Here is a 26,716-nt window from a genome sequence, read left to right as displayed (position 1 = left end):
CGATCTCGATACCTTTATATGTGGGTGGCATCTCAGGGGCATAAGCCTAGCATGGGCCGATCCCAATGTTCTTATGTGGGTGGCAGCTCAGGTGCGTAAGCCTAGCATGGGCCGATCCCAATTTATCTATTTACCACTGATCAGCTGGTCATTTGCATTTATGGCTTACAAAGATTATGAAGTAAGAACGGTAAAAAATGAAGAAAAGAATGTAATGTACGTCATCCCACAATTATATATAAAGGTGGTCTACTAGTACTACTTATTCACCTGTATCTGATTTCTATTGAGCTTTTGTATCATTTGTTGTTACCTTCAGTCTTACACATTCAGTACATATCTTCGTACTGACGTTCCTCACGGGGAACCTGTATTTCATGCTGCAGGCATAGGTGCTTCAGCTAATACACCTCACTAGTATGAGCACAGCTATTCAGTAACTAGTAGTCAAGAGTAAGGAAGGGGTTTGTCCCGACCCTAACTAAGTCTATGTATCTTTTAGAGGCTTTGTAGACTAATGTAAAGTTAAACATGGTAGTGTCTTGTCTTTTAGATGTGCTGGCCTCAACGGCCAGATGTTGTATATATAATTTTGTGCTTGCCTACGTAGTTATTCTTATTGATGCATAACATCTTGTTTGTCAGAACCTTTGGTTGTCATAGTTACATGCATGAGAAGTACATTGTTATGGATTGGTTCTCTCGGGCCTTTACTGCTACGGGTGCCTGTCTGCCCCAATAGGATTTGAGGCGTGACAAGGTCACTAGCTTGAAAAGAGTGGATCAAGTAGTGATGGAATTGAAAGGACAGTTGGTGCAATTTGGAGAAAATAGGAGGGAGAAATCTCCTCTGGATAGAACAGGTCCCTCTGGACCTCGACATTTAGAAGAAAGAAGGCAAAGATAAAAGACCTGCAAGCTATAACACTCACAATTCCAATTTATCAAGATGGTCGAGAATGGATTATTTGAGATTTTTTGGGGATGATTTACGATCCTGGTTTTTCAAAATTGAACAATTCTTCTCCATGGAAAATATTGCTAATGAGGATAAGGTTTCTATTGCAGCTTTGCAGTTTGAGGGAGAAGCTATTCAGTTGCATCTATCTTTTATGAGGTATAGGCAATATTTACAACCGCCTACATGGACTACGTAATGGCTATGGTGGATAGGTTTGGGACTGACTTTGATGACCCTATGGAGGAGCTGAAAAAAGATCAAACAGGTAGGGAGCATGAAAGAATATCAGGCTGTATTTGAGAAGTATTTGACTAGGGTCAAATTGTCTGAAGAAAATGCTATTAGTTGTTACATTGGGGGTTTGAAACCTGACCTGAACATTACTGTGAATATTACTCAACCTACATCACTTTCACAGGTGTATAAGAGTGCAAGAATGCAAGAAGCATATCTTACGGCCATCAAACCATCCAGTGGATTCCATAGTCTCAACACATCTAAGAGGTCAACTGAGCACAGGTTGCAGAGTAAACCAGGACTATTACCAACTCCAACTACTAGTTATGCAGGGCCACAAAAAAGTGTTAACCGGAGATCATTAAGTATTGAAGAAATGAATGACAGAAGATCTAAAGGTATTTGTTACTTCTATGATGAGAGGTACACTTTTGGTCATCAATACAAAACTATTAAACAGTTGTACTTGCTGGAAATAGAGGAGCAGGATGAGGGTGTTGATGACCAGATTTTGGGAATGATAGATCCTAAAGAAAGTCAAGAAGTGGAGATGACCAACACAATGGAGTAACTAGAAATTTCTATTCATGCTTTAAATGGTTCCTTAGGATATAGGACCTTGAAAGTAACTGGCTATCACTTTAAAAAGCCTTTACACATCTTGATTGATACTGGTAGTTCACACAACTTTATTGACCCTAAGTTAGTACAATAATTGGGGTGCCCTATCAGATCAGTTCTTCCTGAAAAAGTTGCAGTAGCCAATGGAAATGACATGCAAGTTGACAAGATGTGCACTATATCTTGGTTGTTATAAGGAGCTGAGTTTTCTGTTGATTTTTTGTTGTTACCACTAGGTTCTTGTGGGGTGGTTTTAGGGGTTCAATGGCTGCTCACCTTGGTGGATATTAAGATGAATTTCAAGAAACTCACCATGGAATTCTACTAAAAAGGGAAGAAAGATTGTAATAGAGGTGCAGGAAGTCAAGTCACAGCCTCAGGAGCTGGAAAAATGGCTAAGTTTTCAGGTAGTCAATCTCAACTATGAATGATCCAAGTAGTTCCTTCTATGAATAGTGATGTGCAATGGTATGCCATTGAAACTAAGGAACAACCTGAAACGGATGCAAGCTTATTAAGTCTATTGGGGCAGTTTCAATCTTTGTTTACAGAACCTACTCAGTTACCACCTTCTAGAGGTGTTTTTGATCATAGGATTGTGTTACACCATGGTACTGAACCTGTAAACAAGAGACCATATAGATATCCATCTGTGAAAAAGGATATCATTGAAGGGTTAATACAATAAATATTGACCTCGGGTCTAGTTACCATCAGCTGAGAATGGCAGAGGAGGATGTGCCTAAAACAACTTTTAGAACACACTCAGGTCATTTTGAATATTTAGTTATGCCCTTTGGTTTATCAAATGCGCCAGCAACTTTCTAGGGACTTATGAATTTTGTATTTCAACCCTTCCTAAGGAAGTTTGTCTTAGTCTTCTTTGATGATAGCCTTGTATATAGCAAGAGCTTGGAAGATCACTAGTTGCATCTTACAGTTGTTTTTGAAGTTATGATGCAGCACCAGTTGTTTGCTAAGGAAAGTAAATATTTCTTTGGGGTGTTGAGAATTGAGTATCTTGGCCATGGCCATTTTATTACTGAGCATGGAGAGTCTACTGATCCTCAAAAGGCGAATGCTGTGCAGAATTGGCCTGTTCCTACTACTCTTAAGCAGTTAAGAGGATTTTTGGGATTAGCCGGCTATTATAGGAGGTTCATCCAGGGATTTAGTATAATTGCTAGACCATTAACTGACCTCTTAAAGAGGGACAATTTTAAATGGTCTAATGAAGCAGCTACTACATTTGCAACTCTTAAGGAAAGACTTACTCAGGCTCCTGTTTTAGCTTTACCTGATGCTACTAAACTCTTTATTGTGGAAATTGATTCAAGTGGGACTAGTATTGGTGATGTTGTCATACAAGAGGGCCATACCATTGCTTTTATTAGCAAAGCTCTTGCCCCTAAACATGTAGCCATATCGGTATATGATAGAGAGTTATTGACTATTGTGTAGGTTGTTACCAAATGGTCACAATATCTTCTTGGTCAAAAGTTTGTCATTAGAACTTATCAGAAAGCTTTATAGTTTTTAATGGAACAAAAGTTGCATACTAACTCTCAACTCTTGTGGTTGACTAAAATAATACCATTTGACTACACAATTGAATATAAGAGGGGTGGAAAACAAAGTGGTTGATGCTTTATCAAGGGTGACAGGTGCTGAACTTATGTTATTGGTGCTATCCACTGCTACTTGTGATTTTTTTCAGGCTATAATTGATAGTTGACATGCTGACCATGAGACACAAGCTCTTATTCATCAACTCCAAACCTCTCCTAGCACTCTCAAGCAGTATACTTGGTATAATAATCAGTTCAGGAGGAAAGGAAGACTTGTGGTGGGAAATAACCATCAGCTGAGAATTCAGATCATCACCTTGTGACATTCTTCCCCTCAGGACGTTCACTCAGGCATAGAGGCCACCTTGAAGAGATTGTCGACTTTTTTCTACTGGAAAGGGCTCAGATCTGATGTTCAGAAGTTTATTCATGCTTGTGATGTGTGTCAAAAGAACAAAGCAGACTTAGCAGCTTCTCCTGGTTTATTGCAACCGCTGGTCATACCTGATGTAGTTTGGTCTCAAATCAGTATGGATTTTATCACTGGACTTCCCAATTCTAGAGGTTATGAAGTCATATTGGTGGTGGTTGACAGGTTAAACAAATATGCTCATTTCATGGCTCTTAAACACCCTTATATTGTTGCATCTGTTGCTCAGGTATTTTTGGATATGGTAGTGAAAATTCATGCTCTTCCCGATGCAATTATTAGTGACAGAGATGTTATTTTCCTCAGCACATTTTGGCAGGAGTTATTCACCTCTACACACATCATCAGCGTATCACCCACAGTCTGATGGCCAAATGAAAGTATTGAACAGATGTTTGGAGACATATTTGAGGTGTTTATGTAGTAAAGATGCTTCTAATTGGTCAAATTATTTCACTATGGCTAAATACTAGTACAATACATCCTATCATTCCGCTATTTATATGACGTCATATGAACCATTGTATGGCGGACCTCCCCTTTTGCACTTGCCTTACCTTCCGGGTGAATCAGCTTCGGCTGAAGTTGATAATTCTCTTCTCCATAGACAATTGATTTTACAACTTCTCAAGCACCATTTGACTAGGGATCAACTGAGAATGAAGCATCAGGCTGACGTACATAGGAGTGACAGATCCTTTGACGTTGGTGATTAGGTGTACTTTAAAACTCAACCTTACAGATAACAAACTGTGTCTACTAAGTATCATCACAAATTGTTTGTTAGGTACTATGGTCCTTTCCAGCTCATCAAGAAGGTTGGGCCAGTAGCATATACTCTTTTGTTTTCGGCTGATGTCAAGATTCACCCTACTGTGCATGTGTCATTATTGAAGAAGTGTTATGAGCTATCTGCTACTATCTCTTATCCCCCTGCCTTGGATATTTCTCATCCTCACTGCCCCTCTCCGGAGAGTATTTTGCAAAGAAGGATGGTGAAGAAGGGTAATAAGGTTGTTGCTAAGGTCTTGGTTAAGTGGCAAGGCCTATCCGCTGATGAGGCTACTTGGGAGGTCTACAATGCGTTCTTGACTAGATTTCCTTTTTTTAATCCTTATGGACAAGGATCTCTTGTTGGGGGGAGTGTTGATACACGAAATAATGATTGAACGACTTCACATAATGGAGATTAAAAGAAGTTTAGTCTAGATCAGCAACTAGTTCTGGAAAACAGTTATAACTGCCAATTAGTTAGACAGTTTACTATCATTCTCAATTCTATTAAAAGTTGGTTACAAATGTATTCTTAGGTATTCCATTTTCATTGATATATAGAGAACATGTAAAATGAAGGATCATAATAAAAAATATCAGTTTCTCTTCTAAAATTCTCTCTATTCTATTCTCTTCTCTCTTCTTCTAAATTCATCATCTTGAGCTGAAATCTCGAACCCTGTTCCTGAATCAGCCTACAAATCTCGAGTTATCCTCTATAACTCCTACATTTGTGTAACACACTGCAGCATCAGGTCCAAGCAACATACCCTGGATTGTTTCCATAGCATCGTCTTCCTCCATATTGACCGCATCATCATCATCATCCTTTTTCCCTCTTATGTGCTTCTTGATTCGGCATAGTGCACAATCTTGCTTGGAAATGTTGTTTACCTTGAAGAAATCATCCCCCACGAAGTACTCTCTCATCAGCCAATTAGTAGTAGCACTGCCACTAGTTTTATTTCCTTTACTAGTGTATATATAATTTCCTCAATAGCCCACGACGGATCCGCCCTTATGATTCTTGATGGGAATAGCACTAGTTTGGCCTCTCCAAGTTCCATTCCCGCAAGCTTTTGATGTGATTCCTTCTCCGAGTGATATCGAATACTAGCAATAGACATTTTTTTCTCTCTTGATTTGATGTTTAAGCGAACTTTTCTCAAATTCTTTTCAAGAAAAACTTTGCCCATAGCCCTTTATATAGTTTCACTTGCTTGGCCAATTAGTGTTACTTGAGAATCAAGAAGTTTCCATATTTGACACATGTGATTTAAACTATGAACCCATAATTTAAAAATTAAATGAGTTCAATAATAAAAACCTTAACCAATCTCATACAAAATCTCATAATTTTACAGGCTCGTTCTCTAGCTTTTTATCATACAAAATCTCAAAGGAGTAACGTAACTAGAAACAAATATGACGGCTTCAAGTCATGCAATAAGTCCTCCGACTGACTGCAAAAAGGATTAATGATATCGTGTTACTTATGATGTAATCACATGAAAATCTCTATTATACACAATTAATCAGTAATCTGATAAAAACTGGTAACATATTCTATTGGTGCCAAGAAAATTACCTCGACTCCGCAGTATACACGCACATGATCAAATAGGCGGAGAGAGGAGAAAGGGAAAGGAATGGCTAATGGAAGGAAGCATAACAAATTGGCATCTTCATAATGAGGATGCTCTCAACACAAGTAGTCATGGAGCCAATCGCTCAATCCTCCACACTGTCGTTCCATCAACTGTTTCCGGGATATAACGCAACCTGCGATAGCGCACACCAAATTCAGCCATAAACTATGTGAAAGAAGAGCAACTTCAAAATCTAAAGAGCCAGAAAGTTAATGTGGATATCTCATCAAAGTGCAGTTCAAATATGAAAACAGTCTTGGATACTTGCAGTTTTAAAACTTAGGACAGTATTCACACACCTCACGTATGAGAGTTTCAATAAACCGTTTGCCTATGTCAGGTGATAAGTTGGAAAATTGTTCACCATGGAGCATTATATGAAGTCTTGAAGTTCCCTAGGTCATGGATAATTAAATTCTCCCAAATCTATTCAATGTTATCCACTCATTGTCTAAATTGTTTGTGTATAGCTAAATATTCCTGTCTCTTTTTCCACTCCATTCTTATAGTTTTATATCAAATTCCTCATCTAAATGATGAGCTACCTAGAAAACTGCATCCCTAACATTTCTCTTGCAAATAACAAAAGAAATCTGCTAACGCTTCATGTTTCTTCTCTGCTGACACTTTATTCCTAGCATATAATATGGAAGTCTTCAGATGAGACACCCTGTAGTCAATACCTGTCATGTAAGCGAGATTTCTGTCCTTGCCAAAATTCAAACTTTTCAGGTTTAAGCCGGTAGCCTCCCCAATGCTTTGGTTTGGGAATCACACTTCTGCAGATGAGACAAAACAAGTTCTCAAGTCTTTACAAGGATATGGGAGTGAAATTTACGTGCATGAAGTGGGGGAAGAGAAATGACAAATTACTAAAACGGTTATAGGAGACAATTTATTTTTAATTTTTAAGAAAAAAATCAGATTGTAGGAGACATCATTAGTTGGTTTTAATAATACACGAACATGAAAACACAGAAATACATAATAGCAAATATGCTAAAATAGGAACTGAACAATTTAACTGAGCTCATTAAGCACCATTTCTGAAGCTGATCCTAAATTGAACCTGAGAGGGCTAAGTTTAAATATATGAAGTCACACCTCAGCAAAAGGCAAGTCCGAGCTTTATTAGGCACGGGGTGTGTGTGTGTGGTGGTGGTGGTTGGGGTGGGGGGGTGGGGGGTGGGGGGGACTACTAAGAAATATAAAATGGTAAAACTTGGGAGTAACAACTAGCTTGAATATTAACTATGAGTTAAGTTTGAGTTTCTCTCACTTTTCACTTAATTTATTTGATCGGAATTTCATTATTTAATAAATTTATTTAACATAATTTTCCAACTGGAGTCAGATAGCAACATGTACAGTAGAGCTCAAGTTTGAGTAGCTCAAATTTCCTTTTAAAGGGATTGTGAATTGGGGGAGGAAATTTAATATATATGACATATTTCCTGAAGTAGGGTAAAAGATTACAGGAGATAAATTTGATCAGAAGTATGAGAACAGGAGAACAATGTTTTCAATGGTGCAGATACAGAAACATCATAGCATTTGGCTTTGGCATTCCAAGGCAGTTGATTAGTTAAACTAGATACTAACCCGTCAGAGTATTTTGCCTCCAATCGTTTGTATTCGTCAAGGAGAACTTGCCTTCCCGGAATAATTGTGCTCTAAGGAAAAGCAAGAGACAAATGTAAGCAAATTATATGGGAAAATAAAAGAAAATTATAGAACAACAGGGTTAAGGAAACAATTCAAGAATTATATTATGAGAACTGGAGGACCTGCGAGCTAACTATAGCACCAATCTGACTTCCTCGAGGACGGCTGTGAAAATATTGCTCAGACTCCTCATCAGAAACTTTTTGCACAGGTCCTTCAATTCTTACCTAGAGACCATACTGTTGTTTTAAGATTCATTCAAAGAAAAAAACTTTTTATAATCAATAACAGTAATTCATCGGCAGCAGGAGATACAACCATGGCATACTATTCAACAACCAATGTAGCTTGCACTTGTGGCTTTGAGTTTCTTGTAATAGGTAACTTTTATTCATAAAACACAACATCAAATGAGTGCTTGATATAAACACTTACAAACATTAAAATACATCCCTTTAATCTGGCAGGCAACTAAGAAAGTCTAGCGAAGTATGAATAAATAGTACATTTTCCATGTTCAACCAAAATGCTGAGAGATGCAAACACTTGAATTTTAGTCTATGCTAGCAATAGAAAACAGGGCATTGATAGACTCCTAAAAGACTGCTTAAATCTTTCTCATTGAAGGATAAGAACAAGAAAACTGACAGATTTCTATTATAGATAGCTTAAGTCAGGCTATACCTGGCGATTCAAATCATCCCAGTAAAAGAGGAGTGCCGCATGAGGATTTTCAGCTAATTGTTGACCCTTTCTGCCTTCATAATTGGTGTACCTGCACAGGGAAGACTAGATATAATAAGAATGAAAAACAAACTGGTATCTTCTGAATGACATTTAGAATGCACTGCCATAAGGATGAGCAGAACTAACCAGACAAAACCATCTTTGTCAACCCCTTTCAGCAATACAATCCTTGATGAACTTCAGTATAAAAAGTCATAAAATGCCATAAGTGTATGGTCCAAATAAGAGATAAAAACACTTATCTAAGAACTTAAAACAAGAACGAGAACCAACATATAAGATATTTGAGATGCTAACCAGAGATTTAGACACTGGGTGTGTTGTTGTTGTAACTAGAGATTCGGACACTGGGTATGTTCTTGTTGAAACCAAAAATTCAGATGAGCCAATAATCTTATCAAAAATCCCAGTGATCTAGCGTTTTATTATGGTTACAAGTATCACAAAGTTCATTTTATATTTTAGGAAATGAGAAAATCAGAGTCACTTGACATTCAATGCAAATGGACAACATGCTATTTTCTTGGCAAGCAAAGGGCATTGGAAGGACAAGTAAGTAGAGCCATCCCTTTTCAAAAAAGAGAGAGACAGACAACAATTATCCTTAAAACATCACGCTAATTCTCATATCAAACTGTTACCAGTTTCAGATTTGTGTGAACCAAATCTGTCATGTGAAAGTTCCCTAGAAGATACAGCTCTCATCACAATTTCTTGGTGCTTAGCTAATGCAAGAGGGGAGGCAAGAAAAGCTAAAGCTGGCCCAGACACCACGGTTATCAGGAAAAAAGGGGTAAAGTCTTAAAGAGTAAAAGAAGGTAAAGTGTTAAGAGTTGCATACTATTACAGAAGGTGGGTAAAAGTTAAAATAAAATGAACTATTTTTAGCAAAAGCCACGTGAGACACTCACGGCTTGCCATCTTTGCCAGTAGTTGACAAGGCCATGGCATTTGGTTCCTTCAGGCCTGCCGACATTGCATCATCAAACCACTTTTGGAACTGCACACAGACAAGGCTGATCTAGTTATAAAATAATAGGGGAATTAGGTACATAAAATCACAGTGAAAATTCTAGAAACATGGGTTAGAATACACCAGGAATATGACCAACTATCTCCTAATGATATTACAAAAAAAAAGGTTCAGTCATAATCCACTCTGCTTTACATCAACTCATACCTGATCAAAGGGGTCAGCGGCAACCTCCTCCTCAAGCAGCGCAGGAGAAATATAGTTCTCCCTCAGAGATGATATGTCAATTTTTGGGGGCTTTCCAATTCTGACACACATGGAAGTGCCAGGATATGCTGGTAATTGGAGATTAAATTTGTTTCTTATGGAATGTGGAACAAATCTGCCACCTAAAAAGTGGTGCGAACCAGAAAACCTTTTGGCACACAATTTTGGGGCAGTTAGAGAAACCTATATTCGAGAAATTTTACTTGTTAGGTAGCCCAACAAAGGGAAGTCAAAACAGTAAGGCATTGCAGATATTAAATACAAATAAAAAACAGATACATACCAGCATGTCAGGTTTAATACCTTCACCACTTAGATCTCCTTCTTCCACATGCCATCCAGATGGAATATCTATAGAGATGATGGCAGGTGATTTCTGATGTGTATCGCCATTAATCTTTAGTGCCACCAATCTCTGAATTATATCGTCAAAAGGTGGCCTTGGGCTACCTGGACAAGTTACCAGACATATTACAAAACCTAAAGAAAGATTGAGGAGCACAGACTTCAGTACCAGAACATGTTTTATTTCATCTCTTCTATAAAAAAGACAAAAATTCCTTTTCTTAATCTAGGAATTCTTTTTGAGGAACTTTTATAAAACAGACTCCAGGAATTTCAAGATTGTTTCCATAAATTATTAGGAAGAAACCTTTGGAGAGGTACTTGGTTGTTACCACTTCCAATTTTCCCTTCTCTTACCCAGAACTTCTCCTCTGTGATTCAATCTAAAATCCAATGATAAACAGTCCTAAAGAAGAACCTCACTTTCTCTTCATTTTCATCATTTTTTGGTTTCAAGCTATCCATATGAGGGATTTAGAAGGATATTTTATGAAAAAGATTACCTTTCGTGTTAATTGTGGACGAAAAAACTCTCCCCTTTCTGATCTATTTCGGGTATCAGACAATTCTATACACATCTAGTCCTTACAAAAAACTAAAACATAGTGGATTTTTCTGTTGGGTTCATAGTATATGAAAGAAGTGTGAATGGAAAAATGGAGAGTAAAATAGTGGAGGGAAGGAGACACTAAAATGGAAAGTGTACTCCCAAATTAGAAAGTTTACTTTTTCTCCCACATTGGTGGAAGAAGAGAACTTGGAAGTGTTTATAATCAAGAACACTTACTCCACATGGTAAGTGAGGCAAGAAATAAGAGATGTCTCGCGCCGTCGTCGTCGTCGCTCGCTCGGCTTCGGATTTGGATCGATCGATGAGATCTATCTTTTTGGACAAAATTTATTTGAGATCTGAACATACCAAATGAAAAACGCAAGAAAAATTTTCTGCATTTATATAATATGCATGCAGTAACAGTTGCAATGTTTCAAACAGAACTGATGCTTCAGTTGCACTGTTTCAAGTGAACTGATGCATGCTTCAGAAGGATGCAATCCTTCAACGAAGTAACACACTGTTTCATGAAATGAGATGACTATTCAGGAAAAGATGCACTCTTTGATGAACAGATATGAATTTTCAGAAAGAGGTGCAACCTTTAAAGTGAACCATTGTCTCTTTTCAGATGAGGCATGTTATGGCTATATAAACCTGCTTTCATTCACAGGTGATACGGTATGATCATGATCGGGGTTCAATGCGTCAAGACTCGAGCTCGGGGGCTGCCCATCCAAGGAACAAGCTTTGAAGTGTAGAGAACAAGTCCCACAAGCTCCAAAACTGTTCACTGTTCATCCGCGTTCACTGTTTATCCGCCCTTTGCAAGGGTTTTTTATTCATTTGTAATAAGTTAACCTAGGTATAAATAGAACCTCATTAGGTTATTTTTGGGGATTTTTGGAGAATATATTTTGTAGCCTCTTTGAGAGTCTTTAGCAAGGTGGAATCCTTGGACAAGGTGGAATCCTTGTGTTGATCATTTGCTTAGAAACGGAGATTACTTGGGAGTTCTGTCTCCCTTGAGGTCACGTAAGAGATAGGTTTAGGTTGTGTGTGATATTAAAGGTCCAAAAGTGGAATAAGCTTTTGGGTTGTTAATATTATACCATCCTTTTGTCTATCTATCTATCTTTACTTTCTTGTAATCGTTTGTCTATATCTAGTGTAATCCGTTTGTGTTCTTGTTTTGTAACCGTGTGTTGTTGTTGTTGCATCTTGTTCATCAAGTGTTGTTGCTGTTTTAGTGTGTTTTACTCTTGATATCACTTCCCTTCTGGTTCTTCTTGCGAATCCGCGAGAGGTCATCAAAAGGGTCCATGGTTCTTGAACTAGTGGACTGATTTTGGTGTTTGTGTTGTTGTGTTCTTGGGGAGTTTGGTATCAATGGGTTTAGAGAAGAAAAATTTCAGAATAAAAACACTCTTCTTGACTTAAAAAATATTTTGTGTGATCACTCAAAACGTTCAGTGAGTTCGAAGATATTCCAATTGTTTGAGATACCGCAACAGTTGGTTTGTTTGGCCATTAAGGAATTATTTCCTTAAGGAAACTCTATGAATTCGGACGACTTGGCCAGTTCTACTTCATCTTTATTTCTGAAAATAAAATATATCTCTTATAAAGATCACTTTGATCTTGGATTGAGGGTATTTTTTGTACTTCATTGTGTTCTTGTTCTTAAACTTGAACTACTTGAAGTGGTTGCTTCTAGTATACAGATTCTTGTACCCGTAGGAGGAAATAACATTTTCTTCCATGAAACCAAGAGAAAATCTGACCAAAGAACCATCCTCATCTTGCCTCAACAATCTGCCCCCTTCAATTATTATCTATTTTTGGTTTCAAGCCAAAACCATCCAAACTAAGGAATGTAGAACGATTATTTTTATAATTTTTCCCTTTCCAGTTAATCATGGACAAAACCCGCTCCTTTCTAATCTGTTTCCCGGTATCAAACCATCCTATAGACTTCCAGACCTTAAAACAAATTAAAGTATTTATAATTTTTCCACCAGGAAACTATAATGAAATTTGACCAATTATCCTGCCTCAACACTTCACTCCCAACACAAGAAATTGCCCTATAGCTTTTTATGGTAAAGAGTGTACATTTTCTTTTTTACTGTTTAGATATCCTCTTTCTCTAATATCAGCTGTGTTTTCATCTCATCGGGAAGAAAGATTTTAGTTTTTTATGGATCGAAAGAAAGTATTATTACATGGCTAATGATAAAATCAGTCCAGCAGTTTATTTTCTAAAACAACCCGCTGCTCACACACTTTTCCATGCTAAAAGGAATAAAAGGTAAAGGAAGAGTTACTTATCCATAAACAAAGTAAATGACATGAACAAAAGAAATAGAAAGAAAGATAAATGAAATGCTTCCGACCAAAAGATTCTTAAATTTTAGTTACACGTTGAAGCTCGATGATGAAAAGATCTAAAGAAAAAATGTACCATGGAACGAGAACCCAAACATTGCATCCACTAGAATGTCAAAGCTGTCAGAAAAGTCCTTTGGCAAATCTTCCAATGACAAAAAAGGAATCGACAGCGACTCGAGCTAGAAAAAACGTTGATGCATCAAAAAGCTGAATAGATGAAACTTTTAATAAAACAATGGACTATAAATTGGCCACTCATAAAGTTAAAACAAAAATTGATACCTGAGTTACCAAGCCACTATAAAGTGGCTTAGCAGTACGCTTAGGGTAACATATGAATGGTTTATAGCCAAAGTGATATAAATGGCGAGCAGCTACAAGACCATCACCGCCATTATTGCCAGGACCACAAATAGTAAGAACGCGACTGTACTCACTTGATTTGTAGACCTGTCAGAACAATTAAAATCACTTGTGTAGCGCCTTGACGAACAATCCCCAAAGGATCCAAAAGGAAAAAAAGCAAACACCTGATGTTATTTGTCTATCAACCTATATTCACTCAAAAATTGCTAAAATGACAGAGCAATGAAGACAAGTTTTAATGTCCAATATGCAGGGGAAAAACAAAATTTTGAAAATACTAAAACACGACATGCCAATTAGGCAGATGCTACACAATTTCAGTGTTACATTGCGACAAGATCTAACATAACCAAAATACTCTATCCAATACAACTCAAACAAACTCAAGTCTATGAATCAGAATGCATCTTGCATTTCTTTTCATATTTGAATAAACATCATAATAGTAAGAAAGTTGGTTTTTTAGTTGTAGCAAAAGATAAATAGGGATAGAATTCTATAGGATCTCCCTCTTCAAACCGGACACGAAAGTTTCCTTCCATTCGGCTCAAAGAGGTACACCAAATAAGGAAAGGAGTTCTTGTTTTCAAACTCTAGAAAATCCCAAATTAAAAAGGTCTACTCCTTACTCAAGTTTCCGGTGAAGACAAAATAAGATTTCAGTGATTCCTTCCTTCTATTAATTCTTTATTCAAATTCAATTCCAAAAAATAAAAATAAAAAAACTCTGGAGTATTCTACTTCCTTCAAATGATAAATCCCTTGAAATAAATAGAAATTAAGAACATCATAAAAGGAATTTTTGTAGAAAAATTGCAAAGCAGTTCCAACAACTCACCTCTGCAATTGCAGCAGCAACACTCAAACCAGCCAGTTCCTGCAGTCAAAACCACAAAATCACCCAGCATACTAGAAACTATCCATCCCTAATGAAAGTCCAAGGATAATCTTTCCATTCGAAAATACTTATCAAAATCTATCCTATTAATATGATAAAAATTCTAATTTTTGAATATCAAACTTTTAATTTTAAAATATCTAATTAATCTAATCTAATTTATCTTGAAAAATTAGTCAGCTAAACATGACAATTATTTTGGAACGGGAGTATTACAGTTACCGCTAAAAGAAATGAAGGAAAATTTGAAAATGAAGAAACTAACCATAAGTTGATCAACACTGAAACCAAGAGGTCCCATAAGTATCTCATCAACTTCAGCAGCTTCTTTCTGGTTTAGATATGAAATGTTCTCTGGCATTTTCGTTGCCATTCCTCTCAACGAACCCCAAAATCCAATCTTCGGTCGTGAACCCAACAACCTCTTATCATTGACACAAGATTAATTAAATTAGCAAGCAAGCAAGTAATTCAATAGCTGAGAGTTGTACACGTAGCCAAATCAAGATCACACATTAACAAAAATACATAAAAAAAAAAAAGAGAGAGAGAGAGAGAATTTACGGGAAGATGAAGGTGATTATGTGAAGCGGTGAGAGAGTGAGTGGCGTTGAAATTAGTGATGGAAAGAGCAGCTGAAGAAGAAGGAAGTAATAATGGAGCGAGAAGGCGACATGGCATTTTATTGGCCTTGCGCAACAATGCAAGCATTTTATAAAGAATGCTTCTACATCAATTTTATTCAAATATAAAAAGAATATTGGAGAGGACAGACTTAAAGGGGGGATGCAATTGTAATGCATCAAAAATATTCTTAGCTTAATTTGGCAGTATGTACGAGGATAATATAAAATATTACGTATTTTATAATATTTTATATTTGTATTTTTGTTATATAGTACTTAATTTAGTATATTAAAATAATATGAATTGTATAATTTTTTGTTGTAAAGAAAGTTATAAAAATACTTTTTATAAATATGACGGAAAGAACTGAAAAAAAAAATTTGATAGACAATTATGATTTTAACTATGCTAATGCATGTTTTAAAAAATTTATTACATTACAAATATCATGAATTTCTATGCATTAACAATACACTTCTAATATCAAATATAGTGTAGAACTATGCAAATATTAATACGATAAGAAAAATGTATCAAACAAGATATTAATAATACATAAAATTAATACAAACATTATTTTTTTAATACACTCTATCAAACGACCTCTTTAGTTCTCTGTCAAAAAATATTATACCTTTTGATAATTTTGCTAATGACACGATATTTTCAGCCAAATAGTATATCAAAGGACAACTTAGATAAATAAAAATATACAGGTATCTTTGCCTTTTTCCTTATTTATATCGTGAATTAGTGACACTTAATGTCTGTTAAAAATATAGAGACATCTTTTGCCTTTTTCCTTATTTATATGGTGAATTAGTGACACTTCAATGGCTGTTATTTTGGTCCTATAGATATAGGAGAGCATTTTTATCTCGAGTAGCATAATAAGGAATAACTTTAAATATTTTAGACAACGGAGAAGCAAATTTGACCCTTTTTCTTAAACTATTTACCATCTAGTCATCATGCATAAACCTCTATCCCTACTGTTCACAATTTTTATAATTACGAACCTTTACTTTGACTCAATTGTGATCTATAAAAATTTGTCAAAGAAAAAAAAATATAAAAAGAGGTACTGTAAGAAATAACAATTATTGTGACGTGAACAACACTCACCTGTAGTACTAATCTTTTTACTTCTCTCTCCCCTCCCTCCTCCCACCCTCACCACGATATCTGCATCAAAGCTCATTGGCAACCTCCTATGAATGCAACATATAAACTGAACACTGATGGGGTGTGCCTTGGCAACCCAGTAATTAGAGGTATTGGGGTTGCATTAGAAACCACAAGGGGGACTCGGTTATTGGCTTTTTCAAAAGCTTCCCTCACGCAACCAACAACCAAATGGAGCTTTTAGCTCTTCTTGAAGGACTTAAACTGGTTGAGTCCGAAAATCTTTTTCCCATTGAAATCAATGTTGACTCTACTGAAATTATTCATATGCTGAATGTGGGAAACATGCGGTATAACCCAATTTTGGATGCTTGCAAGTGTGTACTCAAAAGGGTGGATCATCCACCAATAACCCACTGTTTTAGGGAGCAAAACATAGTTGCAGATTGCTTAGCCAAGGAGGGAACGAAGACGAAATGCTTACAATGCACCACCATTTTGGCAGTTCCTCCGGTGTAAGCCCAACAATGTGTTTGGACAGACATTCTAGAAACTGATTATACTAGGAATATCAATCCTTGTACTAATTATCAGAACTTAGATTCGCTTATTTTTGTCCCTGACTAAGTAGTCAACAATCTGTATTAACCCTCTTAACTACTCCTTTATTATATCTATATCTATATATATATATATATATATCCTGCTTCCCAAAAAAAAAATTCTTTTTACTTCTTAAAATCGAGTTAAAGAATATCTGAACATTCTGTAGACTGAAATCTTAACCACGAGACGTCCTAATATTCCCTTTTTAACAAACTAAATTAATTGAAATTAAATTGCCATAAAACAAAAAAGAGAGATTACTAAGGAGCAAGGGGGAGAGGGAACAAAATTTGGAAGAAAGAAAAGAACTCGTTTATTGCAGCCTCTTATTAAAGAAAATTACAAATAAACAGTAAACCAGCAAAATCCTTCTGTACTGAAATGTACAAAACAATACATACATAGAATAAAAATGTTAATACAAGCCTAGGGAGATGAAGATGGCTCCAGTAGCATAAGCAGAAGGACACTGCTAAATTCATCTCATTGTGTTTAAAGTAAGATCTCTTCTTGAACGCTCACATTAAGAGTCTTGTTTGGCAGCACAATGCTGTTGATTATCACTACTTCATCCTCAACCGATACAGATTCACCTGATTCCAATATATTCATTTAGATAACCCCCCACAAGAGGTTAAGTCTGACAATTTGTAAATATAAGAACTGTAACAGCTAGGAATTGGGAATTAAAAAATACACTACCAAGAATTGTGATCCCGAGCTTTGCGTTGTAGTCTCCTACTGCCTGAAATCAGTTTTGATTTAGTTTAAGACACCTTATGTGAAGCCTAGGACTAGAGAAAGCAAATCAAAAATAATGGAGGAACGCTATTCAGCTAGCATGGAAATAGACTCCAAGAGAGGATTAGTACAGCCACTCTTAGGAGTCCCATCAAAGAGATCACACATTTTAGAAATTGATCAACACGAGTACTTACTGTCGAGCGCAACATTTACTTCATCACAGTGAATTACATAATTTTCTTCATATAATACCTGGATTACACTAGTGGTACTAATTCAATATCATGATGGGTAATGACTAGCAATTAGCAAGTATAATATCCAGTTTTGATGTGAAAAAGTACTTTTTCTAGGTTATTTGACTCTGATAAAAGTGTTACTAGTACTTAGTAGTATGACAGCTCTTCCCTTACTTAATTGCAAAGGAGAAATCAGCTGCCATTATGTAGTGACAGGACAGACAAACTGGCATATTAAGAATCAGTTTATCTTGTGGTATAGTTTGGGGTGTCAAGACCAAAGCATCTTTTGTCACCAATGTAATTGATATATTAGACTGACTTTGACTGGAGAGGAGTTTTGGCTGGTCAAAAACTCTCATGCTCAGAAGATGCAAGCTGCAGAAATGAAAATGCTGAGATGGATGCGTGGAAATCCTAGGAGAGATAAGGAATGAGGATATCCGGGACAAGGTACCAGTGGCCGGCCTCTGGACAAAATGAGGGAAGTGAGACTGAGAAGGTTTGGGCATGTGAAGAGGAGATGCTTAGATGCCCAGTGAGGAGTTGCGAGAGGTCGGATGACGTGAATATGAGAAGAGGTAGAGGTAGGTCGTAAGGTATTGGATAGAAGTGATTAGACAAGACATGACGCAACTTCAACTTACCGAGGACAGTGGCTGTAGATTGGAAGATATGGAGGTTGAGGATTAGGGTACAATGTTAGTAGCTCGAGCATTGTCTAGCTCCCTTTTTAGTATTATTATTATTATTATAACTACTTTGACTTGTTGCGGGAAGCAACCTCTCCACCTCCACGAGATAGGAATAAGGTCTACGTACGCTCTATCCTCCCCAGACCCCACGTGTAGGATTATATTGGGTATGTTGTTGCATTTGATTTACTCCCAACATTCCTTTTTATTTGCTCCCTTTGGGTCGGGCACACCCCTTAATACATCCCTTACTCATATAAAATTAAATGTAACTTTACCAATATATCCCTAACTAAATTTCACCCCTCTTTCCAAATCAATAATGATTACATTTATTGAAAAAGGGTGTAATAGGAAGAGTTTGTTCAAACTACTCTCGAAAGATGAAAGGAGCAAGTATTTAGGAATATAAGCACAACCCAAATGGAGCAAATAAAGGAATGGGAGGAGTATTAAACAAGAATATAGCTGCCTCCATCACTTACCTGGACTCTTGACCATCTTCCAATTGAAGATTTCCAGCCAACAATTGCATGAATAACAACAGCATTTTCCTGGAAAATGAACCATTTTTTAAATTCCAGCAAATGTCATAGAAGTATCTCATGAACTCTTAGGTGGTGAAGTAGTTGGTACCTGGATTTCAACATCGTCAAGGATAATACAACTGATAAGCCTGGCACCAGCTCCAATACGAGCATTAGCAGAAATTGAAACATTTGGACCAATCTGTTCAGCATTTTAACAGACAAGTCAATTCTATAGGTGAAGGAAGGAAGACATAAGTGAGCACAAAACCAGGGCAATTGCGGTTAAAAGTGTCTGGCAATTAATGATGTAAAAGAGAAAACAATATAAAGAAAATTTTTGAGGCAAAAAAATGGAAGTAAGCAAGAGCTATCAGTAATTAGCTCTTCAGATTCATATATGCCAAGCAGAAATCAGAGCTATCAGTAATTAGCTCTTCAGATTCATATATGCCAAGCAGAAATCAGACTTGATCTCATTACTTTTAACTGAAACAAAGTACAAGCTGCAGCTTGGGAATGTAAAAAACTCTACAATAAATGAAATAATTCATACCAAGAATCATTTTCATTACAAAACAGATGACCTAGAGCTACTGTGTTGCAGATATGTACCATTCAGTATAGACTTGCTATGAGCCTAGATGAGTACGACATAGACGGTGTTAATTGTTTCAAACACGTATTGTCATCAATAAACGAGAAACCATATCCTTGCAATTTTTCATATCATAAAAGTCATTGCAGTAATGTCTTGAACCGGGAGTCTATCGGAAACACCTCTCTATCTCACCTCTAAGGTAGTGGTATGGACGGTATACACTTACCCTCCCTAGACCCCACTTTGTGGGAACATACTGGGTATGTTGTTGCAAAAGTCATTGCACTAAAATAAGTAACAACTAATCTTACTTAACTAACCATGAGATCTATAGAATAATATAATAATCAGAATATGTTAGTTGTAGGTGTATCTGAATATATCTACCTTTGCAGTTGGATGAACTTTAGCAGATGGATGGATATAAACATCACCACTGATGGTTGCAGTCTTTGAGCCATCCCCGCTTGCCAAAAGATGTGGTGAGGTTGATCTATATTGAGCCAGGTAGAGACCAGAGCATTTCAAAGACATTCTGAAAAAGAAAAAAAAAAAAAAAACCTCACCCATCACCTTAAATCTTGACATTTGAAATGGTAAGTCTGGGAGGATAAGCACCTTATGTGATTGGCTTACCCTGGTGTTTTAATTTGTTCCCAGAAATCCATGGTTTCATAGGTATATAGTTGCTTCTTCCCTGAAAGAGGTGTCAAAATATCTTGATCCAACCGTACAAAGTCTGTTGAAAAACTCCTGCCAAACAAGCTCGTATCAGGAAAGGAAAAGAAGGAACCAGACATCCTTTTTTCAGGTGCACTGTTACCTTTAAACTCTTTTTTCCAATTCAAAGTATTATTCAGTAGAAAGATTAAATTTTCTGCTCCTATTTAAGAGTCATAAACCTCGTTCATTTATTCTATACAAAGTTGTGACTCGAAGACCCATAATCCAGCTCTAGTAACAGCAGTCTGCAGCCCCCTACTTGACCAATTTTTGCCAAGGTATCACCTAGAGCGGGTGATTTATTCATATGATCCTTTTTCAGATGAAGCTTCTTTCAGGAGGTTACCTATAAGATCAGGTAACACGATTCAAGCGAGAGGTGCACAACCACACAGTTAAATTATTCAGACGTATGTGGCATTGTCTTGTTCAAACTAACTGTGAGCAGACCTCAGGAAGATGCCAAAATAAAATGGCTTAAGCTTGAAGTGTGGGCTTCAAAGATCAAAGACTGGTTTCAGTTTTGGTGGACTCCTCAATGACAGTGTAGACAACAAGACATACACTTTTCCCTTTGAATAGCATTTACCGGTCAAACAGTGAGCAGTAACCTCTTCCATTCCTTTACAGCTCAAAATAACAGGTGACCTTGTGGGAACATATGATACTTAAGTAAAATCATCCCAATGAAATGAATAACCTCAAAAACAAACTAGAATCATGATCCTTCTGAAGATTTAGAAACCGAAAATCTGCTCATTATGCATTCTCCTCAACAACTTAAAGAAGATAAGTATCCGATATTGCCCTAAGAAACAAAGGTGAAAATTATGCCAGCACCTAGAACCTCTATCCTGCAAAGTGATTATCGCTACTACAGCTATAAAGCTTCACCCCATCTTACCCAAAATGCTGAGATAAATTTGCAAATAAATGTTAAATCTGGATGTGTGCAACATGACAACAAGGAGAATGAAGCAACCATGTTTTTTAAGCAATTGAATAGAAGAATGAAAAATCAGACTATGAACCTAGATACCATGTTGAGCTGCAACAGTGATATTATAATAGAGGGCAATTGCAGATGAGATAACTATTCTATGAAGGTAACACCAAAATGTCTATAATATGTAGTTGTACAGGAAATACCTGTTTGCTGGCTGAAGAGCTTCAAAGCTGGATACACGCCTTAGGTTAGCTGCAACAGAAGAGCAAATACTTCATACATCACCCCCTATAATACGATTGTTTGGGACCAACTCACTGCATCAGTTTTAAAAACTTGAAATCCACATTTGATTAGGAAGACGTAATATTGGGCCAAGTCAATCACAACAGTGTCAATTTCAGCAATTATGCTATGTAAATGTTCAAATCAGCCCAATATGCTTCTAAGATGAAAATGACGTTAGAACTTAGAACGATGAGATCAAATGAAACGTTGGACCAAAAGTCTCAGTTCTTGAAACATGACACATAATCACAGGAACCTCTAGTTATGATGCATAGACCAACCTCTGTCTTTCCTCTGAGTGGATACTCCTTGAATAGCATTGAAGATATCTGGTGTAAATACGTACACACCACAGTTGATGCGGTCACTCACCTGCATTCCATTCATATTTAGGCAAGAATCCATGAGCATTAGTTTATGCAAGAAAAATCCAAGAGTAAGTTAATGTTGGATATGGACGTACAAAAGTTTCAGGTTTCTCTGTGTAATGCAACAGTTCATTGGTGACGGGGTCAGCGACCAGTTCTCCAAATTCACTGGCTGTCTCAGCTGACACCTGCACAAGAAAACTCAAATTAGACTTTCAACAGGCAGTAATCACAACAATAGAATCAATAAGCTATAAAATAGCCAATAGCATGTGTCTTAGACAAGCAGTTCGAGGGTACTTTCATCTACCTTGCTGACAAGAATGGTTCCCATTCCACCATATCTTCTATGAGCCTCTGCAAGTTTTGAGCAAACAGAAGGCAAAATTTGGAAAAGATCAGAAATTCTAAATCACTGCAGTGCTCTTTATTGCAGAGAAGTTGATCAAGAGAGGAGATGAGTGAAGCTTAAGAAATGTGAACGAAGCATAAAGAGGGAAAGAAAGAGTCAATTACCGAGCATCTCAGGCAGTGGAAAACTGCAGCAAACGTCGCAGTTCAGCAAAAATATATGTGACTGCCAGATGAGATTAAATAACCACGTCAATGGTGATAAGCTAAGTATGATGAGGCAGTAGCCCCACTTATATTTTCAGATATTTAGACCATATTTGATCAATTCTTATGTTTCCAGTAACTAATTCTGTAGCTAGATATTCCAAGCAATTTATACATGATCATCACAAGAATATACATATAATCAAGAAGAGTGAAGATTCCAACCGGGCTGTCTTCCATAAGCAGATCCCTAAAGTTGTAAAGGCCCCCAGCTGAACCATGTGGTTTGTCCTCCTTCAGGTATCTAGTAACAATAAGTTCAATAGAGACATCAATGACCTTCAATATTTAGAAGTTCTCACTGCAAGGATAAGCAGGATAGTATGTAACCTGACAGGAATTCGTAGTTCATTTGAGATTGAAGAGACATATATCGCAAATTCACGCTCCTCGTAGAAGCCAATGAGGTAGATCTGTGCTAGATTCGGAATCTGAAAAGCCATAGTACACAATTATTTAGCTTAATGCATAAAATTTGGACTTTGCACACCCCATTTATCAATCAATGCAAGAATTCTGTTCCTTTATCCCTTTTCTTTGTGTTACAACTTAGAACACAAGATCTTTATACACATATGTGGCGTTAGAGCAAAGAAAGCATTACCTTTTTACAGGCAGAAATCGGATGATGAACCATAGGCTGTCCAGCTAATGGAAAAAGTGGCTTTGGTATGTTCAATGACAATGGGCGAAAACGTGTACCTGTCAATGCACATAGCTAAGGAATCAAGAACAAGGCTTCTGTCTGAATTCACAAGATTTGATCTTTATTTAAAAACTACATATCATCAAGAAAATTGGAAATTGAAATGAATCAACGGTTCCGTTTATTCCCAAATTCCAACAACAAGAAACTGGAATCAAGAACATGGCACAAGATTTGAACTTCCTTCAAAAGCTATACGTTTTTAAGAAAATTGTACTGAAATTAATCAAAGGGGTTCCGTTTATTCCCAAATTTCAAACTGGAATGAAGATGCATACCTTTGGTTGGTCCACCGACCATGATCACAGCGACAACTTTCTCCTCAGAACTTCCCATATTTTCTATCAGATCTCAAATCAACAGCTCCAATTCTTGAACTTTACAATAAACACATTCAATAATCTCAAAAGGGTATCTCAATTACTCAACAAATCACAAAACAGAAACCTGAAAGTGACAGTGCTAACAAAAGATAGAAAAATTGTGTAAGAGTGAAGTGAAGAGTAATTGTGTGTGGTGGATGTGAGGGGAGATAGACAGACGTCAAAAGAGGAATATATATAAGAAAAATAGTAGTAATGTAAAATATTGAGCTGAACACAAAAAGATATAAGGGGAGATCCAGAGATAATGTAGAGGTGGGAAATTTCGACCTTTGTATTCACATGGCTTTCATCACTCATCTCCAGGTGAAATATAGAAATTTGTTTGTATTTATTATGATGTCACAACCTGTCTAATTTAAGGTAGTAGTAGTAATATGCACTATATAGTATCGTAACATCGTAGTATCTTTTTTATTTTTTCCGATCGTTGGAAGATCATATGTTGAGACAAATGTGATAAATGGAACTTGGAAGGCATATTCTTCTTTTAATTTTATTTTTTTCATGTTCTTTTTTTCTTCCAAAAATTTAAAAAGTATTTTAAAAATTAAAAACACTTAAAAATAAGTTATGCAAAACACCCTCATGGAAGCTAAGACAAAAAGGTTTATATATTTAATTTTTTTTTTCTCATCAGAATAGAATAAAGATGAAAGAGGTGAAATCAAAAGACATTACTTGAGGCCCACGTGCTGACTGCTGAAAGGGTGTACCTAACTTAGATTGTAAAATTTCATTGGGAATGACAGACAAGTAAGAAAGATGTAATCATCCGGAATAAATGATGGAGCTGCACCGAATAATGAATTAACCCTATTAATTCAGATCAGATCGCGCGTTGCAGGCCCATTAAGGTGGCAGCGTTTCAAACAAAGAACCTATTTCTTTTTTTAATTCTTATATCATTCTCAACAACAACAATAAACCTAGTGTGTTCTCATAAAGTGGATCTGGAGAGGGTAAGATGTACGCAGTCCATACTGCTATCTCCGAAGAAGTAGAGAGTTGTTTTCGATAGACCCTCGGCTCAAGATAAAGAATAGTAAATAAGGTCGTAATGAAACAAGCAGCAGAATGAATGACATAATAGAAATAAGGAATAAAATAGCAAAAATAAAAATCATAGAAAATGCGAGTTAAGAGAAATAAATAAGAGCACTACGAAATAAAGACTAAGAAATAGGACACTCACCGAGTAAGAACATACACACAAAGATCAAAGACACCCACCACCCCCAAACTCTCTTGGCTAGAGACTCCTACCTATGGACACAGTCCAAAGAATACTAACCCGGCTACATAAAAAAATCACTTAACTACTTGCTACAACCTACACTCACACTAGCCTTCTACCCTTATCTGCGTCCTCCACACCCTTCTATTTAGGGTCATGTCCTCAATAAGTTGTAGCTGATCCATGTCATGTCTAATCATCTCCCTCCAGCATTTCTTCGGTTTACCTCTACTTCTCCTGAAGCCATCCAAAGCGAATCTCTCGCACCTACGAACTGGGGTATCCGTGCCCCTCCTCATCACATGCCTAAACCATCTCAATCTTCCTTCCCGCATCTTATCCGCCGCAGAAGTCACTCTCACCTTCTCCCGGATAATCTCATTGCAAACTCGATCTCCTCTAGTAAGTCCACACATCCACGGCAATACAATAACATATCGTTGGTCACCATCACTTATATGATTGGAAAAATGTATATTATTTATATTTAATACAGCCATGTAAATTAGGTTGCGTATAATTCCCAATCATTTTCATTTCTTACCGACACAAAAGGGCAGCTCACAAAATCGCAAGATTATTCTTTAGCAGGTGCTACGCCCTCAATGCTATCTCCCCTTTGTGAATCTGTTGAGTGCATTGCGTTACATGAATTAATGTTGCTTATATTACTACTTGCTAAACCCCGCACCCCCACCCCCACCCCCACCCCCTTTTCCATGAAATGTAGCTAAGTAACGTGCACTTAGAGTGTGATTGGTATGAAAGAAAGCATTTTTTGAATAAAAATTTATATTTGATCGGATTAAATATTTTGAGAAATATTTTTTAAAACTTTCTTTCTACCTTACTATCAAGTTAAAATATTTATACAATTCTCAAAATAACACACCTCTACACCGATCCTCAATTCCCTACCACTCCCATTCAAAAAAAAAACTATTTAATTCTTTTAAAAATAGTTCAATTTTTTTTCTTACCCCATTCCAATCCTGACCCCACCTCCTATCAATCCGCTCCAAAAATAATGTTTAATTTTTTTAAAAGAAAAATCAAATTTTTTTTCTTACTCCGCACCCTATCAAACCCCCATCCTCCCCCCCACCCCCCAAAAAATTAATTTTAATTTGTTTTTAAAATTTTTTGATACCCCATCCTCGCTCCCCTACCTCGACCCCCTACTAGCCGCCCCTCCCCCGTACCCCCACTCCCTAAATTTTTCTAATTTGTTTTTCAAAAAATTTCTTCCTTACCCCATTCCCTACCACCTGACCCCCCCCCCCCCACCCACCCACCCACCCCAAAAAAAAATAAGAAAAAAACAGCCCCCTCTTTCAAAAGAAAAGATTTAATTTTTTCAAAAAGAATTTCAAATTTTTTGTCTTATTCCACCCTTCTTACAATATTCATTTTCATTTTTTTTATTAAATACATACAAATAATTTTTTTCTTACTTGCATAACGAACACAAGAATATACATAAAAAATAAATTATTTTCCTAGAAAATAACTTTCTCCTCCATATCGAACAAGCCCTAAAAAAAGTATTTTTTGAGGTCAAAATTATTTTCCTAAAAGGTATTTCTACTCTTTAGCTAAACATTAAAAATATATTTTCTGAAAAATATTCACCAACCACGTACTAAAAAATATTTTCCACTCACCAACCAAACATAATAAAATAAATAAGAAACAAACTTGTTTTCATGAAAATATTTTATAGGAAAAAAAATTTCAGGAAAACCTTTTTCCTTCGTACCAAACACACCCTTAGAGAACAGAAGTACAGAACAGATATATGATGAATATGCTTGATTGACTCACATTTCACCAAACTG

General features: G+C 36.6%; 2 protein-coding genes across 2 annotated transcripts; both read right to left on the bottom strand.

Moving 5' to 3' along the window:
- Positions 1-5,886: 5,886 nt before the first annotated feature.
- Positions 5,887-15,190, bottom strand: LOC107862446 (pyridoxine/pyridoxamine 5'-phosphate oxidase 1, chloroplastic). Its single transcript, XM_016708036.2, has 15 exons — positions 15,010-15,190; positions 14,711-14,869; positions 14,386-14,424; positions 13,464-13,631; positions 13,255-13,360; positions 10,176-10,342; positions 9,833-10,075; positions 9,564-9,652; positions 8,779-8,829; positions 8,590-8,680; positions 8,028-8,132; positions 7,843-7,913; positions 6,924-7,019; positions 6,180-6,373; positions 5,887-6,054 (listed from the first exon to the last, which is right to left on the bottom strand). Exons 1-14 carry the CDS (start codon positions 15,154-15,156, stop codon positions 6,307-6,309), a joined length of 1,599 nt encoding a protein of 532 aa, XP_016563522.1. The 5' UTR covers positions 15,157-15,190; the 3' UTR covers positions 5,887-6,054; positions 6,180-6,306.
- Positions 15,191-17,092: 1,902 nt separating this feature from the next.
- Positions 17,093-24,097, bottom strand: LOC107862445 (mannose-1-phosphate guanyltransferase alpha). Its single transcript, XM_016708035.2, has 16 exons — positions 23,912-24,097; positions 23,537-23,635; positions 23,157-23,254; positions 22,883-22,983; positions 22,718-22,796; positions 22,451-22,511; positions 22,245-22,291; positions 22,030-22,122; positions 21,848-21,938; positions 21,482-21,530; positions 20,246-20,362; positions 19,997-20,144; positions 19,118-19,210; positions 18,967-19,035; positions 17,506-17,548; positions 17,093-17,396 (listed from the first exon to the last, which is right to left on the bottom strand). Exons 2-16 carry the CDS (start codon positions 23,592-23,594, stop codon positions 17,296-17,298), a joined length of 1,248 nt encoding a protein of 415 aa, XP_016563521.1. The 5' UTR covers positions 23,595-23,635; positions 23,912-24,097; the 3' UTR covers positions 17,093-17,295.
- Between the last annotated feature and the right edge of the window lie 2,619 nt (positions 24,098-26,716).

This window comes from Capsicum annuum, chromosome 3 (assembly GCF_002878395.1).
Source record: "Capsicum annuum cultivar UCD-10X-F1 chromosome 3, UCD10Xv1.1, whole genome shotgun sequence".
Lineage (NCBI taxonomy): Eukaryota > Viridiplantae > Streptophyta > Magnoliopsida > Solanales > Solanaceae > Capsicum > Capsicum annuum.
Note: the sequence above shows the minus strand (reverse complement) of the source record. Positions and strands in the feature narration are given on the sequence as shown.

Coding starts and splice junctions, on each gene's coding strand:
- LOC107862446 (XM_016708036.2), bottom strand. CDS start 15,156: ATGCTTGCATTGTTGCGCAAGGCCAATAAAATGCCATGTCGCCTTCTC. Junction 13,361..13,463: donor ATAGTGGCTTGGTAACTCAG/GTATCAATTTTT, acceptor CGTTTTTTCTAG/CTCGAGTCGCTGTCGATTCC. Junction 8,681..8,778: donor GACAAAGATGGTTTTGTCTG/GTTAGTTCTGCT, acceptor TTCCCTGTGCAG/GTACACCAATTATGAAGGCA.
- LOC107862445 (XM_016708035.2), bottom strand. CDS start 23,594: ATGGGAAGTTCTGAGGAGAAAGTTGTCGCTGTGATCATGGTCGGTGGA. Junction 19,211..19,996: donor AAGTTCATCCAACTGCAAAG/GTAGATATATTC, acceptor AATGCTGAACAG/ATTGGTCCAAATGTTTCAAT. Junction 17,397..17,505: donor GCTCGGGATCACAATTCTTG/GTAGTGTATTTT, acceptor TATTGGAATCAG/GTGAATCTGTATCGGTTGAG.